The 17,733-nt window shown below is 34.8% G+C and overlaps 1 protein-coding gene across 1 annotated transcript; it reads left to right on the plus strand.

The window, feature by feature from the left end:
- The first annotated feature begins 3 nt into the window (after positions 1 to 3).
- On the plus strand, positions 4 to 13,892 carry Pfdn4 (prefoldin subunit 4). The gene is made up of 4 exons (XM_069845524.1): positions 4 to 304; positions 1,178 to 1,282; positions 11,739 to 11,858; positions 13,577 to 13,892. The coding sequence occupies exons 1-4, from the start codon at positions 257 to 259 to the stop codon at positions 13,727 to 13,729; spliced, it is 426 nt and encodes a 141-aa protein (XP_069701625.1). The 5' UTR covers positions 4 to 256; the 3' UTR covers positions 13,730 to 13,892.
- Positions 13,893 to 17,733: the final 3,841 nt, after the last annotated feature.

A 17,733-nucleotide genomic window follows, 5' to 3' on the forward strand; every position in this document is an offset into this window, starting at 1 on the left:
ACGTATCAATGCTAACATTGTGTGTCGCCAAGGCAGCTATTGAGCACTCACCACGTGAGAACTGTAACTTTGGCAACTCAACCACTGTTATCGGCAACAGGCGGCAGGCCTATGTTTTTCAGATCGTACGATCAAGCGGACTGTGCGAAGACCAGCGTGCATGGATTTATAGTGGATATCGGTGCCTGAGATTTGAGAAGTTTGTGAAAGTGTGAAGCATCGTTTTAGTGTATGAAACTCTGTTAAGCTTGTTAACATGGCTAATTCTGGAAGTTCTGCGAGTTCTAAAGGAGCTTTCCAGGCGGTAATACAAATAAGCCTATGTAGATTTTGATAGAACAATGCATTTAGACATAGGCATAATTACTTACAAAAGTCATTTGTAGGTAATTGTACCTTAATAACTTCACCGTGAAAAGTATAAACATTTGTAGTTGCCGTAAATATAACGATCTGTTAGTAACACTGCTGAAACTTGTGAAAATTTCTAAGCTATTATACTGGGATTGGATACTATCAATATTCAATTAAATGTAACAAAATATTAGTACCTTATTATTAATATAATATACAATAGTATTTTGATGTTTATAGCACGCAACACTTAAGTCTTTTTAACGAAAGAAGTGGGAAAATGTTCTAATTTTCAGGGTGAATGTAGTTTGGAATGTGAAGAATTCACGTAGGACGACACTTGACTTGAAAACATTATAAAATAGCTGAAAATTGGAAACAATTGGTCTGGTGTAGGTAACCTAAAAGTGATGATTAACACATAAAATAAGGAGGTAGAACACTTCAAAATGAATGCAAAACGCACATTTAACTTCACCTAATACATGGAAGGCATATCAAAAGCGCAAAATAACCCAACCTCGCGCAGATTCATAGATGCAAAGCATACTAAAAGCTTAAACTAACCTAACTTAACCCGGCACAGATTCGTATATGTAGGCCTAAGGAATACGAAAAGCCTAACCTAACCAGCCAGGTTCCCGCACGGTAGAACTTAGAAAAATGCAAGTTGGAAGTTTCAGTGTTGCGTGCTATAGAAAAGCTCATTGATGCGTCGTGCATAATATTACAGTGGGTAAATAATATGTGGAACTATATGTGTATATATATATATATATATATATATATATATATATATAATAATTTAATTTATTTATTTTAGGATTCAGATGTGCATATTACATATGAAGACCAACAGAAGATAAACAAATTTGCTCGTCACAATGCTAAATTGGATGATTTCAAGGAAGAATTGAAGGTTAAACAGGTAACTTTCACGATGCTATGTAAGTTGTAGTGGTTTAATTCCATTAGGTGACATCTCCTGAATAAAGTGGTCAAAAGGTGATCTCTGGCATGTCTTCTAGATTTGTGGACATGAATGGGAAGTAGGATAGGTGGCTTCTCTGTGTACTGGGAGAGTCAAAAGTGACAACCAGATACGTTACATGTTGCGTTACAAAGTAATGAAAGGCTAATTACCAGGGAACGGATTTATATGGACTAAAAATATATGAAATATGTAAATATATATGTAGTTATTTTTACCAAAATATGGAATTAAATATGGATTTTTACCAAAATATGGAATTAAATATGGACTTAAAATTATAAAAAAATGACTATGTACGTTAAATATTGGTACATTTTAATCAAACTAAACAAAAAATATAATGGACGTACCTTATCTTCCAATGTAGTTTCAACAAAACACAATTTTTATTGTCTGTTACCATAACAATAGGTTACAAACATTTCTTTCAAGTGCTGAAAAGTGAATCTTCTTCTATTGTCTCTGAGGATAGATTTATACTGACTAAAAGAGCGTTCGACGTCACAAGAAGTAACTGGTACATAATTCAATTTCACAATGTCTGCTGGGGATAAGTCCAAGTTAATCTTCACTGTTGATTCACCACTCATCACAGCAACAACCTTTTGTAGTTCTTCATATCCAGGGTTTTTTGAAAGTACAGTGTCCACCTTAGCTCTTACTGCATCTGCAACTTTACCTCTACCACGATTCAGTTGTTCCACAGTACTATTTATAATTTCAAAACTTTCAGATAGTGAAAGGTGCCTATTTTGGAGACTTTTGAGCGTTTTTATGATGCATGAAAATGTATGCTGAATGTGAGCTAAGTCATTCTTCACACTTATGTCACAGGTAACTGTTTTCGCAGTATCAATTGAGACTGCATCTTCAGAGTCCAATGCAAGGAGAACATTGTTAATAGAGTCTATATGTTCGGCATAATATTCAACTGCTTCTAGCCATGTACCCCATCTAGTTAAAATTGGCTTTGGTGGCAATGGAATTTCAGGGTACATTTCTTTCAACACGTTAACTCTACTGGGAGCTTTGAGAAATACTTTTTTCACTGATGAAATCAACAAATCTACTTTAGGGAAATTGTCTCTGACCACTTCTGCCACACGATGAAATGCATGCGCCACACAAGTAAAATGAGTCAATTTAGGATATACAACAGATAATGCTTGTCCAGCTTTGACCATATAAGGGGCAGCATCGCTAATAAAGAATAACACATTATCGTACATAATACCCTTTGGCCACAGGATACCCATAGCTTCGTTGAACAGTTTAACTATAGTTTTGTTATTGCACTTTTCTAGAACATCACAATGTAAAAGAATTCGTTCAGAATATTGTTCACTTAACAAACCGATAACTACATTACCAACAAGTCTACCTTCTTTGTCGGGAGTCTCATCAATGGAAACCCAAATTGAACTATCTTTAATTTCATCTCTTATCTTCTGTATTGTCTCATCGTAGATGGATGGAGCATACGTCTTCCTAAGTGTTGACTCATCCGGGATTGTATGTTGAGTATATTTTTCAAGGAATTCCCTGAAGACCTTATTCTTTAGTTTGTAGAGAGGAATATCAGCAGAGATGAGAGAACGGCACAGGTCGATGTTAAACTCAGATCTTACATTCGATGTTGTTGGTTGTGTTAAAAACAATTGTCTCTGCTTGGAATTTAGTTGTTTGTTGGCCTGATGTTTACTAGTTGTAATGTGTTGTTGCACCAGGAACTTTTGTGTAGATGATACTGCACACTGACACAAATTACAAAATAATATTTTATTGTCAGTTGATAAACCATCGTCTTTAAATTCTGAAATGTAACTTGTTAGTTTTGATTTTAAATTGACTGAATGACGTACTTTTGGCATATTTACCGTCTTTATAGTATGATTTACAAAACTGAACCTATGTGTACTCTGACTGGCATTTAACTGTTGAGCTGCACAACTGAAGTCTGTTAAAAATTTTAAATTAAATTAATACAGTTTTGTAACTTACTTTCCCATTGTTGATAGGACTGCTAATTTTCAAATAACTCTGATGTTAAAGGGATTACTGAACATGTGTTTAAATCTCTATTGTTGAAATGTATTTTTAAAAGTTAATGGAATTTTGTTTTGTTTTATTGTTAAACCTAATATAATATGGACTGTTTTATATGAAATATGGAAAATATATGGAAATTAACGAAAATATGTACTAAACTCTAAAATATGGAAAAATATGGAAAATAAAAGTAGGATTTTTCAACCCTACACATTGTGAAACATAAAGATAATGCAAAATATAAATTATATTAGCTTTATAAGTAAATATGTATTTACATATAAATCCTTTCCCTGCTAATTACCAATGGAATTATCATTGAGCCATACATGCACACCATGTTGAATGCAATTATGCGCAGAAAATTACGGTCATCACAGAAAAGTTACTGTTTACGCGACTGAGTCTACATGGGTATGTAATTTATGTTGTGAGATTGCCATTAATTAATGTACAATAGCTATCTTTTTGAGTTTATAAAGAGGCGCACTTCCGTACAGGGGCAGTGGCATTTCCTCTAAGGTTACAGCCCAGTTTAGGTGTGTGTGTGTGTGTGTGTGTGTGTGTGTGTATTAATCGAAAAAATAAAAGTCATATAAAAATGCGTCCTATTCTCAATATTTTCTTTCTAGCCCATAATTTTCGATTAATACACACAAACCTAAACTGGGCTGTAGCCTTAGAGGAAATGACACTGCCCCTGTACGGAAGCGGGCCCTCAGATCGTCACTCTCGTCTATCCTGTACTTCGGTTTGTCATGGTATCATCACAGTCTACTATATACAGTCGCGAAGCTTGAGGTGTTTTTTTTGCAAATCTCGTGATAAAGCGCTCCAAGCGGTTAGCAACTAGAAACAATAGACTGTCCATGGTCGACTTTGGACTGTGTCGTATTTCTATCGAGTGCTAGCTCGTTGCGTATTTCACATTGATGCTTGTGAAATGTTCGTTATTGGTTGTAATGAAAATGTTAATGGCTAAAATATAATAATTGGAATAATAATATGGGACAAGGAGGAGACGTTTGTAATGCTATAAATTGTAGCAACAGTAAGAGAAAGAGGCCAGAGTTATCCTTTTTCCGATTTCCGAAAGATTCAGAAAGGTTCCTGGGTTTCCACAAGAATGCTGTGCAGAAACAAAACTCTTAATTTTGAAGTTCTTTGTGACTGTTAGAATACATTATATCCTTAAATTTCACAATGAAATGTTTCAATCTAACCGAAAGGACATTAGATACCGGTTAAAGTTCTGTTACTTAGGCTGCTAAATTTCCAGAGAAATAAAGGTTAGGTCTAGTTTTTTTTCAGAAGATATATTTTTAATTGTAGCTATTAATTTTGTTATTATTTTTATGTGTTATTTTACTAAAGACGTAGAAAAATTAAGTTTGTTTTAATGAAATTTATTGATCACGTTTTATTTTCAATTCTGGTGGGATTATTATTGCTTAGGCCTACTTTTTTCTTCAAAGGATATGTTTCTAATTATAGCTGTCAATTTTGTTGTTATTTTTATTTGTTGCTTTACTAGAGACGCAGAAAAAGTCTGTTACAATAAAATTTATTGATCACGTTTTATTTCCAATTCTGGTGTGATTATTATTGCTTAACCTCATCCCACTTTGTTAACTACATAGGCCTACACTACAAGTACCGGTACACGTAAGTTACTCCATTAATTCATATTTCCATTATTATTGTTGTAAAGAGAAATGCAAATTAATATTTATCGGTTTCATAGTTCATTATCGCTATAATCTTGAATGAGTGAAGCTATTATAGTAAGTTTCAGTTCGTTTTGCACAAACAAAAATTATATTAACTTATTTCTTGCAGGTATCTTCGAGTTTATAGTGGAATTTAATATACTTCATTAAAATAATAAATTAACTTTATGCATTTAATATTTCAATAATGGAAGGAAGGTGTTAATTTTTCCAAAAGAACACGACAACGAAAGTGTAACGTATTTTGTCGGCTGCTAGGAGAGAGATCTGCGATGATGAGGCGATAGTAGCGATCCTAGTGGTGGGCAACTACCCATGTTTGCATTTTTACTACATATTGAGCTTCGCGACTGTATATAGTAGACTGTGGTATCATTTCATTTTGCATCATGCCAATTTTTAGTTGTATTCGGGAAGAAAGTGTAATTAAAAAACACCTTGCTGTGAGGAGAATTAATAGTTACATAGTTCATATTTTCCGTAATTATTTTACGGTACTTAACTATAACTATCTGTGAATGCTGTCTGTTTATGACGAAATTACTTAATGACGTCATCAAATCATAAATTTAATATAAAAATTATTAATAAACCCCTCCACTTTTCCCCTTTCATGTTTCATTTTCAGTGGCGAAGCTCTTAAAAGGCTTTTGAGCAGAGCTTTCTTCAGTTACAAGCCAGAGCATGGGTAGGTTTGGCAATGCTGAGTGGAGACACGAGATTCTAAAGTGATATTGATGTAATTTTACTTGCTTATTGCTTTCGTTGTACGTAACGTGTTTTTTTTTTTTTCAACATTACTTCATGCACAAAGGTAAGATCAAGATTCAGAGTAGTGATGTAAATTATCACGGATTCGAAAATAGTGTTTTATTGCAATCAGTTAGCTATACTTCAGAATACAGCGTAAGTAGGCTACTTACATACAAAGACTGCCACTTAAAATAATTACTGGTACAAAAAAACATGTTTTTTTATTGATAGTACAAAGGCAAATAAATAAGGTATTCCTTGCACGGAAAATAATAAAATCAATAATGCAATAAAGGCGTAAGTTCCTACACAGTATTCTTAAGTTCCATTCAATTAACAAATTTGTGGCTAGCAAATTCACAATGTTTTGCGACTTTATGATGTTTCACGTCTGACGTGAAAGGTCTAGGATATCATATACACTTTAATTTCATGTGATTATCTGTCATCCATGTATTGTGGGTCCCTATCACCACGGCATGGCATGTCTTCAGGTTGCGGATAGAGGAGATGGCCTCCAGATATGGAGGGTAGCTGCGAATATATTGAATAAGCAGTCGTGGACAGCCGATAAGGGGTGGTCCTCCAGCTTGGGGGTTGGGCGAAGGGCTAACAACTCATCACCGTAAAAAAACAGCTTGTTACGAATCCATACAATAAGCCTCAGAATGGGACTGATTCTCTGGCACGACCACAGCAAAGGAATAAGGTTATGACATTTGGCACGTGGAATGTAATTAGTCTTTATAGAACAGGAGGGGTAACATTAGTAGCAAAAGAACTAGCTAGGTATAGAATAGACTTCGTGGGAGTACAAGAGGTTAGGTTAGATGGGAATGGCATATCGGAAATACCAGATTACTTGTTGTATTATGAGGAAGGAAACAATAATCACCAATTAGGAACAGGATTCTTTGTTCATAAAATAATAAAATCAGCAGTAAAAAAAGATCGAATTTATCAATGACAGATTATCATATTTAGTACTTAAGGGTAGATGGTGCGATATCATAGTTACAAATGCTCACATCCTCACAGAAGAGAAAGAAGAAGATATAAAGGACAGCTTCTATGAGGAATTGGAACATACTTTTGACCAGTTATCTAGATATATGAAAATGTTATTGGGAGATTTCAATGCTAAAGTAGGACTGGAGGATATTTTTAAACCGACTATTGGAAAAGAGAGCCTACACATAACTAGTAATGACAATGGAGTTAGATTAGTCAACTTTGCAACATCAAAAAATTTAATTGTCAAAAGTACAATATTTCCCCATAAGGATATACATAAATATATTTGGACTTATCCAGATGGATTGACACACAACCAAATAGATCACATCTTGATAGATAAACAGAGACATACTAGTACAGTAGACATTCGAACTTTCAGGGGGGCAGAGTGTAATTCTGACCATTATTTGGTAATTGGAGAATTAAGAGAAAGACTATCAGTAGCCAAGCGAGTAGAGCAGTAAGTTAATATTAGTAAATTCAATATTCTGAAATTAAAGAACGAGGGAACTAAGCAACATTATCAGGTCGAAATTTCGAATAGGTTTGCCACTTTAGGAAGTTCCGACGAAGTTGAGAAAGAGATAGATATTAATAGTGTGTGGGAAAATATCAGAGATAGTATCAAAATTGCAGCTGAGCAGAGCATAGGTTATTATGAAACTAAGAAAAAGAAACCGTGGTTTGATGAAGATTGTTGCATGGGAATAGAAAGAAGGAAATAGGCAAAATTGAAATTCTTGCAAGATCCAGTTGAGGAGAATAGAGAATTATTGCAATGAAAGACGGGAAGCAAGTCGTACACTTAGGAATAAAAAGAGAAGTTACTTGAAGGAAAAACTGAATGAGGTAGAAACAAATAGTAAGAACAAAAACATTCGAGATTTAAGGGTATAAAGGAATTTAAGAACGGATATCAGGCAAGGGTAAACGTGATCAAGGATGAGAATGGTAAGTTGCTTGCAGACTCTCATTCAATCTTGAACAGAAGGAAAAACTATTTTGGGCAACTACTAAATGTACATAGGCCAAATAGAAATGATTGGGACGAAATTCAAATACAAACTGCTGAGCCACTTATACCCGAACCTACACTTTCTGAAATCGAAATTGCGATAGAAAATCTGAAAAATTACGTCTCCAGGTATCAATCAAATTCCAGCAGAATTAATACAAGAGTGTGGAAACGCATTATCTAGCGAAATGTATAAGCTTGTACTTACGTACTGTTTGCGAAAAGGAAATTGTACCGGAACAATGGAAAGAATCCATAATAATTATTGTACCTATCTTTAAAAAGGTGGGAAGACTAACTATAGTAACTTTGAGGAATATCACTTTTGTTGATGTCGTACAAAATTTTGTCCAATATTCTATTCAAAAGAGTAACTCCATATTATGTAAATGAAATTATTGGGGATCGTCAGTGTGGTTTTAGGCGTAATAGATAGACTATTGATAAGATTTTTTGTATTCGATAGATATTGGAGAAAAAATGGGAGTATAAGGGTACAGTACATCAGTTATTCATAGATTTCAAAAAGGCATATGACTCGGTTAAGAGAGAAGTTTTATATAATATTCTTATTGAATTTGGTATTCCCAAGAAAGGTAGTTTGATTAATTAAAATGTGTCTCAGTGAAACTTACAGCAGAGTCCGTATAGGCCAGTTTCTATCTGATGCTTTTCCAATTCACTGTGGGCTAAAGCAAGGAGATGCACTATCACCTTTACTTTTTAACTTCGCTCTAGAATATGCCATTAGGAAAGTTCAGGATATCAGACAGGGTTTGGAATTGAATGGGTTACATCAGCTTCTTGTCTATGTGGATGACGTGAATATGTTAGAAAATCCACAAATAATTAGTGAAAACGCAGAAATTTTACTTGAAGCAAGTAAGTGATAGATTTAGAAGTAACTCCCGAAAAGACAAAGTATATGATTATGTCTCGTGACCAGAATATTGTACGAAATGGAAACATAAAAATTCGAAATTTATCCTTCGAAGAGGTGGAAAAATTCAAATATCTTGGAGCAACAGTAACAAATATAAATGACACTCAGGAGGAAATTAAACGCAGAATAAATATGGGAAATGTCTTTTATTATTTGGTTGAGAAGCTTTTGTCATCTAGTCTGCTGTCAAAAAGTCTGAAAGTTAGAATTTATAAAATAGTTATATTACCATTTGTTCTGTATGGTTGTGAAACTTGGACTCTCACTTTGAGGGAGGAACAGAGATTAAGGGTGTTTGAGAGTAAGTTGTTTAGGAAAATATTTGGGGCTAAGAGGGATGAAGTTACAGGAGAATGGAGAAAGTTACACAATGCAGAACTGGGCGCATTGTATTCTTCACTTGACATAATTAGGAACATTAAATCCAGACGTTTGAGATGGGCAGGGCATGTAGCACGTATGGGTGAATCCAGAAATGCATATAGAGTGTTAGTTGGGAGACCAGAGGAAAAAAGACGTTTGGGGAGGCCAAGACGTAGATGAGAGGATAATATTAAAATGGATTTGAGGGAGGTGGGATATGATGATAGAAACTGGATTAATCTTGCACAGGATAGAGACCAATGGCGGGCTTATGTGAGGGCGGTAATGAACCTGCGGGTTTCTTAAAAGCCATTTGTAAGTAAGTAAGTGATTATCTGTCGTGCTTTTCTATAAATATTACAGATGCCCAGGAAGCCAGTTTTAGTTTGGACCTGGTCAGTCACCATAACAATACTGTTGTCCTAAATTATTTGTTATAAACTTCTGAAATTATAATTTTAAATAAATACAACTGCAGAAAACAAGCTAAGAATGTAAATTATTCGAATAAAATACAAATGTAAACCGAGGAGACTATTGACATGTTATAAAAAAGTATGAGGATGTAAATACAGTTAGGCCAAGTATAAAGATCTATGAAAAAATGAAGAAACATACCTTCAACATAATATGTAACAAAACACATCATTATCTATTAAGTATGTGCCAATTAACGTAATCTCAGTGAACTTTAAATCTTGTAAATACGAAGTGAAAAGGAACATGTTTATAACTAATTTATTACAAAAGAAATAATATTAATAAACAAACCTTGAAAACCAACAAAGTGAGTGTATGCATCTACAAATTATAGGTAGTTCTGACGTATAGCAGGCATTCCGAATCTTCAACAAAACTGCAACATTTATGGGATCACAAAACAGCTATTTACAATGAACTTGAAAATAAATGGTGTAACTTTATTGATATACCAGGCGAGACCCAACAATTTGACTAGAATTCTGATACACCACAAATCACAAGTAAGACTATAAAAGTGTAGTTTATACAATATTTAATATTTAGAAGAATTGTCAATTACTTTGTCATCATTAACCATAAAAATTGCCAAAGACTACAACCATTTTATTTTCATTTATTGTCTTGTTTTTATCGCCAACACGCACTTAGTTTATAATATATCAACAATGAATGTTTGGTACTACTGCGAACATAATTCCATTGGCACACACTTATATTGTAACATTAATTTACATTGAAAATCGGCATTAGCACAAACACGTGTTATGTATTGTAGGCCTCCGTTTGACAGTTATTTACAGTGTTGCCAAGATATGGCTCCAGCTTGTAACTGAAGAAGGCTTTGTTTTGAGGCTTACCCTACCCAAGAAACTTGAGTTATTATTGCTAGTAACAGTAGGCTCATAAGTTCGTAATAAAGATGTATAGTAACACACCTTGACTTGCAAGCTTGGGAGGGAACCAGGGAGGAGATATCGATTCACTACATCTCCGTATGGGATGAGGCTAGCTTTCTGTCAGAATACTACATCGCGCTATATTGGTGTTTTCTGAAAGTGCTGCATTGTTGAGTTTAGTTTAATCAAAAGTGCATGTGTGTGTGTTACATATTAATTTTGCATAAAATGGCTCGTACTGAGAGAACATTGAAGTCATTATTTGTAGAATTAAAAGAGAAACCGTTTTCAAGTTGGGCACGTGAAGTAAAATGTGCTTACAAAGATAGGAAATCGACACCACATTTACATATTAAAATAGCGGACGAAGGAAGACAAAATAGAAATTTTCAATTTCCATGGGATAACAAATATCCTTGGCTAATAGAGTGCTCTGAGACAAATAAGTTATGTTGTTTTACCTGTATTCCGTTTGGGGATGAAAATGAGTGGTCATCATCTTCTTGTGGGGCTGTGTCACAAACATTTTTGGTAGAAAATCCAATAAACATCTGCTGTATAAAAAGATACAAGTAGGCCTAAGCTGATTTTTTCAGCCTATCCAGTATTTACACTTTAGCTTTGCCACTGCTCATTTCTCCTCTTCTCTATCTCTCCTCTTTCCCCATCTCTCTCCTTTTCTCGATGTTTCTTTATTTCTATTCATTCTGTATTGCACATTTAACTCACACTTTTTTTTTAGATCACTGAATGCACTAGGATTCAATCCGAGAACTTTTAGGTTGCTAACCAAGTGTTCTATCCATTCATGTAACTGATAGCAAGAAAAGAGCGACTAAATGTAATCAATGTATCATGTTTTTTTTTTTTTAATTGAACGATAAATGTAGTCCAATTATGTAATCACAGTCCTATTTGTTGTCAGTTTCAGTAGAATACAGTTTTTAAACTCAGTATTACAATTCAGTTGGATACTTACAGTCATTCACAAGCAAAATTGCTGTCTATCCAGGACATAGAAAAGAAAGTTTAAAATCTCGTAGTTACAGTGAATAGGTTGTATAATAGTGGTGGTGGCAACAGAAGTAGCAAGGTCTCATTTAATTTAGTTTTTATTTAGTATTCTTTCATTTCTTTCCAGAATGAATTGAAGAACTTGGAGGATGCGTGTGATGAGCTTATGTTAACTGATGATGAAAGTGAAAAAATCCCATTTTTCATGGGAGAAGTATTTATATATCAAGATATGGAAAATACACAGGTAATTAAACTTAGTCTGTTGATGTCAAAGAAAAGAAAAAGAAACTGTATTCATTTTCAAGCAGTGGTTGTGACTGAAGCAATAATATGAGATATTAGTACTACAAGATGGAGCAAAATGTATGGTACATTTACATAATACAACGCTGCGTAACGGTATATATCAACAGCAGCTTTGGAGTTGTTTGTTTATTCCAGGAAGTCTGCCATTTCATTTGCGATGAATCAGTAGTCCATAAAAATATGCATTCAGATTGTGAAAGCTTTTATTCGTTTAAATAGTGTAATCGCAGGTCAGCATTTCTTTCACCAAGGACATCGTCAACATCATGTTCCTGACAGATGGACAATTATGCGATGGGTCTAGTCTTGGAGGGAATATGGAAAAATGGGAAACAAGAAATTGTCAGGTAGGTGAAGAACCATCTAAACACCTGAGAATGTGAATCGTGTTCAAACAGAAATGCAGCAAAGTCCACGGTGCTCAGCCCGTCGACATTCACTGACAATGCAGATTAGACAGCGATTGCTTCACTGGGTATTGAAAGCAGATTTCAAATTGCATCCTTATAAGCTGCAAGTTGTTCATGAGTTACGTCCAATTGACTGACAGATGAGAATAGCATTCTCGCGCAACTTCAAGAAATGATTGTTGGGAACAACAATATTCTGTCTAATTTGTTTATATCAGATAAAGCACATTTCCATTTATCCAGATTTGACAACAAGCAAAACTTTCGGTATTGGTCAGATACCAATGCTCATTTGCTTCATGAAACTCTACTGCACAGTCGTAAAGGTACAGTGTGGTATGGTGTAGCCAGACTTGAATTATAGGCCCATACATGTTCAAGGGTCCCCAGGACAAAACCATTACTGTTAACTCAGAACAATATCTTCAAATGCTCAACACCTTCCTTCTACCTGAATTAAGGAGGATAGGACATCTTGACACATGTTCCAGCAAGATAGGACTACTGCCCACACAGCCAATATCAGCATGAACAGATTGTGACAGCTCTTTCCGGGCTGACTCATTTCTCGCATTCACTGGCCCTCCAGATCCCCGGGTTTATCAGTTCCAGATTTCTTTCTTTGGGCCTACCTCAAGGAGAAGGTCTATTCCACTCGCAAGGAGACAATTGCGAAATTACAGGCTTCCATCCAAGATGAAATTGCAGCCATTCCATGCGACATGATAGCATGTGTGATGGATAGTTTCATGAATGAACTACACACTTGTGAAGTGAATACCGGATGTAATTAAAAAAAATAAGCATCTGTTGATATTAAAGTAAATGGCAAAATGTGTATATTGTTTGCAAATAAACTGCATAAATAAACTGCATTTCTAGGTATGCAAACATTCTTCTATAATTCATTGTTCTTTTTGTACCATACATTTTGCTCCACCTTGTACTATGAATTACCATGTGACAAGGTAAAAGTACTGTATTATTAAAATGCCTCTCAAGCAAATGAAGCTGTGATTACTGTAAGATTCTATTCAGTTACATTAATACATTAGATGACTGATGATATAATAACTCTGCATTTATATTGCATACAAATTCCCAATGTTATATTGTAAATACCCAAAAACATTTAGTAGGTGCATTTTTTTCCCTCCTCTATGATTAGAAAACTATCATGAAAATGGTAACTGCTGGCGGAATTAAGATGTCCAGTTTTATGTATATTGTTTGCATTTTATTGCAGAAAATGTTGGATGAAGCCAAGTCTCGTGTGCAATCTGAAATAGAAGATCTTGAATCCAAATGTGCAGAATTACGAAACATTATGGGAGACATGAAAACGCAGTTGTATGCAAAGTTTGGAAATCATATCAATTTGGAAGCTGAAGATGATTAAATTTCATTTGAAGTATAAATTAATGTGGAAATTTCATTCACAAACATTCATTAATTTAATGCTTATGTAATACCATAATTTTTACTTATTCGCCTTTTTTCTTTGTACATAACATTTTATTTTACTTGCAATTAACTTAATAAATTACACATTATAAAAGCAACGCCTTTTGGAGTGAGATTTCTGTGCTGGATTTCGAGCAGATTGTGGATTATCAATCGGTCAATCATTTATTAATGTCATGAGCAACAGTTTGTTGCAATAGACACGAAATATACTATTACAAGAGATATAAAATAATTTGACATAAAATATAAAAACAGATGAATACAACAATACAAATGAAATACAATACTGATAATAATAATAACAATAACCAATACTAATAATAATCGTAATAATACAGAGCAATGCAGTTTGTAAATTTAGAATACATTTACAGTGGAGTCAAGAGATTCACTAATACTGTAGAATGGATTATTGATTAACCATTTATACAAAACAGATTTAAATTGTATATAACTTGCATCATGTGCATTTTGTGGTAACTATTAAACATTGTTATAGCAATGGAATTGAACCATTTTTTGGATTTACTTAATCTAACTCTAGGTTCTGAAAAATAATAATTGTACCTTGTATTATAGTGATGAACTTCTGTTTTAGGGTGATAAGTATTAAGGTTTTTCTTAATTTTCATTATACATTGGAATATATATAATTTATGACAGTTAAAATTTTTCTTGAATAAATAGTGGTCTACAGTGAGCGTCATATGCAGACCCTGTATAGCTTTTTTTTGTAGAATGAAAATCTTGGATATGCTACTGCTATTTCCCCAAATATAAATACCATATGATAATATACTATTGAAAAAGGCGTATAATAAGAATTTATGAGGTAGAATTTTGGTATTAAAGGTTTTAAATGTCTTAATAAGTAAATTACTCTTGATAGCCTAATACTTAACAAATTAACTTTCCACTTTAAACCACTTATGAGTGAATCTGAGTTATGTACAAAACAGAATTGAAATAGAATTATGAATAATGAATAATGAAAATATATAATATGGATGTTCTTCATTATTTGGGACTACTGTTTTGATTGCTTTGTTCCGATTTTAGAGAAATCTTTGGCTAAAGATATACTTTTTTATTTTTATTTTATTGGGTTATTTTACGACGCTGTATCAACATCTAGGTTATTTAGAGTCTGAATGATATGAAGGTGATAATGCCGGTGAAATGAGTCCAGGGTCCAGCACCGAAAGTTACCCAGCATTTACTCGTATTGGGTTGAGGGAAAACCCCAGAAAAAATTCAACCAGGTAACTTGCCCCGACTGGGATTCGAACCCGGGCCACCTGGTTTCACAGCCAGACGCGCTGACTGTTACTTCACAGGTGTGGACAAGATATACTTTTCAGATGTAATAATAATAATAATAATAATAGAAAAGTGCACTCGAAAGGGCATTAGAAATTGGATTTCACTATCACTCCCATAGTCATTGATTGATTTTGTTCTTTTTGAGCACACTGTGATATGATATAATCCGCAACTCTGTTTACACAGGGAGCACACACATTCCTTGACCGGGTTGTGGAATTTGTTGTTGTCACAGATCTTGTGGTGGAACACCTGCACTGCCAGTGTGGTTATCAGTGATGTTGTTCCTGGCCTTCTGTGGTCCATTCCCTTTCCATCATGGTGCTGGCGCTTTAGAATTCTGGGTGAATTTCCTCCTCCTTTTTTCATCCTGTAATGAGTTCCTGATAAGGTCCTGTTGATGGTAGCAGGTACTTCATCCTGATGTCTTCTACAAAGAAAGGCTCCATCATGAGCTTGTAGGCTAATCTGGAGGGGGCTGTTTTTCCGATTCCCATAACTCGTTTTAAGAATCTTGCCTTTACCTTCTCTATCCTTCTGAGAGTAGATCTTTGTGAGTTTTTCCCATACATCTACTCTGTAGGATGCTATGGGTGATATGGTGGAGTCGAATAGCAACATTGCTGTGCTGGTTGATATCCAGGTTATGTGCTCGATGTTGTATATGACTTTAATTGCTGCTGCTGCCGCGGCCTACTGAAGAATGTAGATGTTGTTTGTAATGTTACAGTTATCCCTAGGTATTTGTATTTCCCTACTACTTCTGATGGTCTTCCTGCTAATTCTATCTTGCTTTCTTCTCTTAATTTCGCTCCTTTTTGAAATGTCATCTACACTGTTTTCTGCTGATTTTCTGTTGCCCATTTTTTTTTAGATTGTTACTGCTGTTTGTACTTTTTCTCTGTTTGAGGACCCTATGATCATGTCTTTGGCATGCACTATTATTGCGGTTTCAGGGTCATGCTAATTGAGGTGATATCTACTGTAAGGAAGTTAAAAAGAGTAGGGATGATAGGATCTCCTTGTAGCACACTGTTGATTTGTACGATCTGGCTGGCTGTTGTTATGAAGTAATTTATCTGAATGTAGTTGTATTGCAAGACTATTGCTTTTGTTAATGGGTGTTTATCACCGGTGATTTTCTTCAATTACTTTAATAGTATTTCTCTGTTTACTAGGTCGAAGGCTTTTCTATAATCTACAAATACTGTGTAGTACAATCAACTCTGGATATAGTGAACTCGGCTATAGTTAACCTAAATTGTTGGTCCCAACCTGCATACATTAAAAAGTACATTAATATTTCCGTTTATACTGAACCCTCGCTTCAGTTATAGTGAACCTTGTATCTCATTACAAATTCTTATTTGAAGTCAGACCTTCTTGTATAAAATTGAAAGAATGTGTTGAGAACAACATTCTAAGTTTCTTACTCCTTTAGTCAAAGGACAAAGGTAGGATTAGTGATTCCTAGACAATGAGCTGTACTGTAAATCCAGGCAATGCGTGACGACCTTGCCTCACTCCACCGTCGAAGGATTGACATTCTGTTCTCAGGCACTCTACTCTACTGTTATTTCTAATCCTCCACTGTCAAAGGGTTGCCTTTTGTTCTCAGAAAACATTTCCATTATGACGGATAGCATAGAAACAACGGAAAATGAAATTGCCTTCTTTTATTAAAAGGTGACGGACATTATGTCCAGAGCATAAATGGAGGTAAGATTTCGATGGCTTTCAAAGTTCTATCAACCCTCTCCCAGTTTCCATTAAGTGATCCGGAAATTCCAAGGATGAGTACGCAGTCAAACTGTAACAGCATTTGTCATTTTCTACCTGATCAGTCTATTTCAAATGTTAGAACAATGACTGTACTGTATAAAAATGTCGAAGCATAAAGTGTTTTCTTTGGAAGATAGGGTGAATATTATAAGTGACATTGAATGTGGTCTTTCGCAAGCGGACATGGGTCGAAAGCATAGTTTAAGTAAATCAACTTGAGTTACAATATACAGTGCAATCCATTCCCCAAAAATGAAATATTTTATTTTCTTATTCACAATTTCTTTCATTTCTGTGTTTTAAGGTTAGGGGAGAGACACTTCGGGTCCACACCTGTGGAGTAATGGCTAGCGCATCTGGCCGCGAAATCAGGTGGCCCGAGTTCGATTCCCGGTTGGGTCAAGTTACCTGGTTGAGGTTTTTCCTGGGGTTTTCCCTCAACCTGATATGAGTAAATGCTGGGTAACTTTCGGTGCTGGACCCCGGACTCATTTCACCGGCATTATCACCTTCATATCATTCAGATGCTAAATAACTTAAGATGTTGATAATGCATCGTAAAATAACCTACTTTAAAAAAAAAGAGACTTCAGATATAGTGAACGAAATATGTAAGTCCGCAGAGGTTCACTATATCCAGAGTTGACTGTATTTCCCTCTTAGAGGTCTGATGGCCTCTTCTATCAATTGCAGTAGTATTGCTACCACTTGTACGGTGCTCCTTCCTTTCCATAATCAAAAATTGACATTCCGGTATGTGGTGTTCCATTATTTGAGTGAGTTTATTGTTTATAATTTTTGTTAGTAGTTTGAATCTTCTCCATTACTACT

Source organism: Periplaneta americana, chromosome 14, assembly GCF_040183065.1.
Source record: "Periplaneta americana isolate PAMFEO1 chromosome 14, P.americana_PAMFEO1_priV1, whole genome shotgun sequence".
Taxonomy (NCBI): domain Eukaryota; kingdom Metazoa; phylum Arthropoda; class Insecta; order Blattodea; family Blattidae; genus Periplaneta; species Periplaneta americana.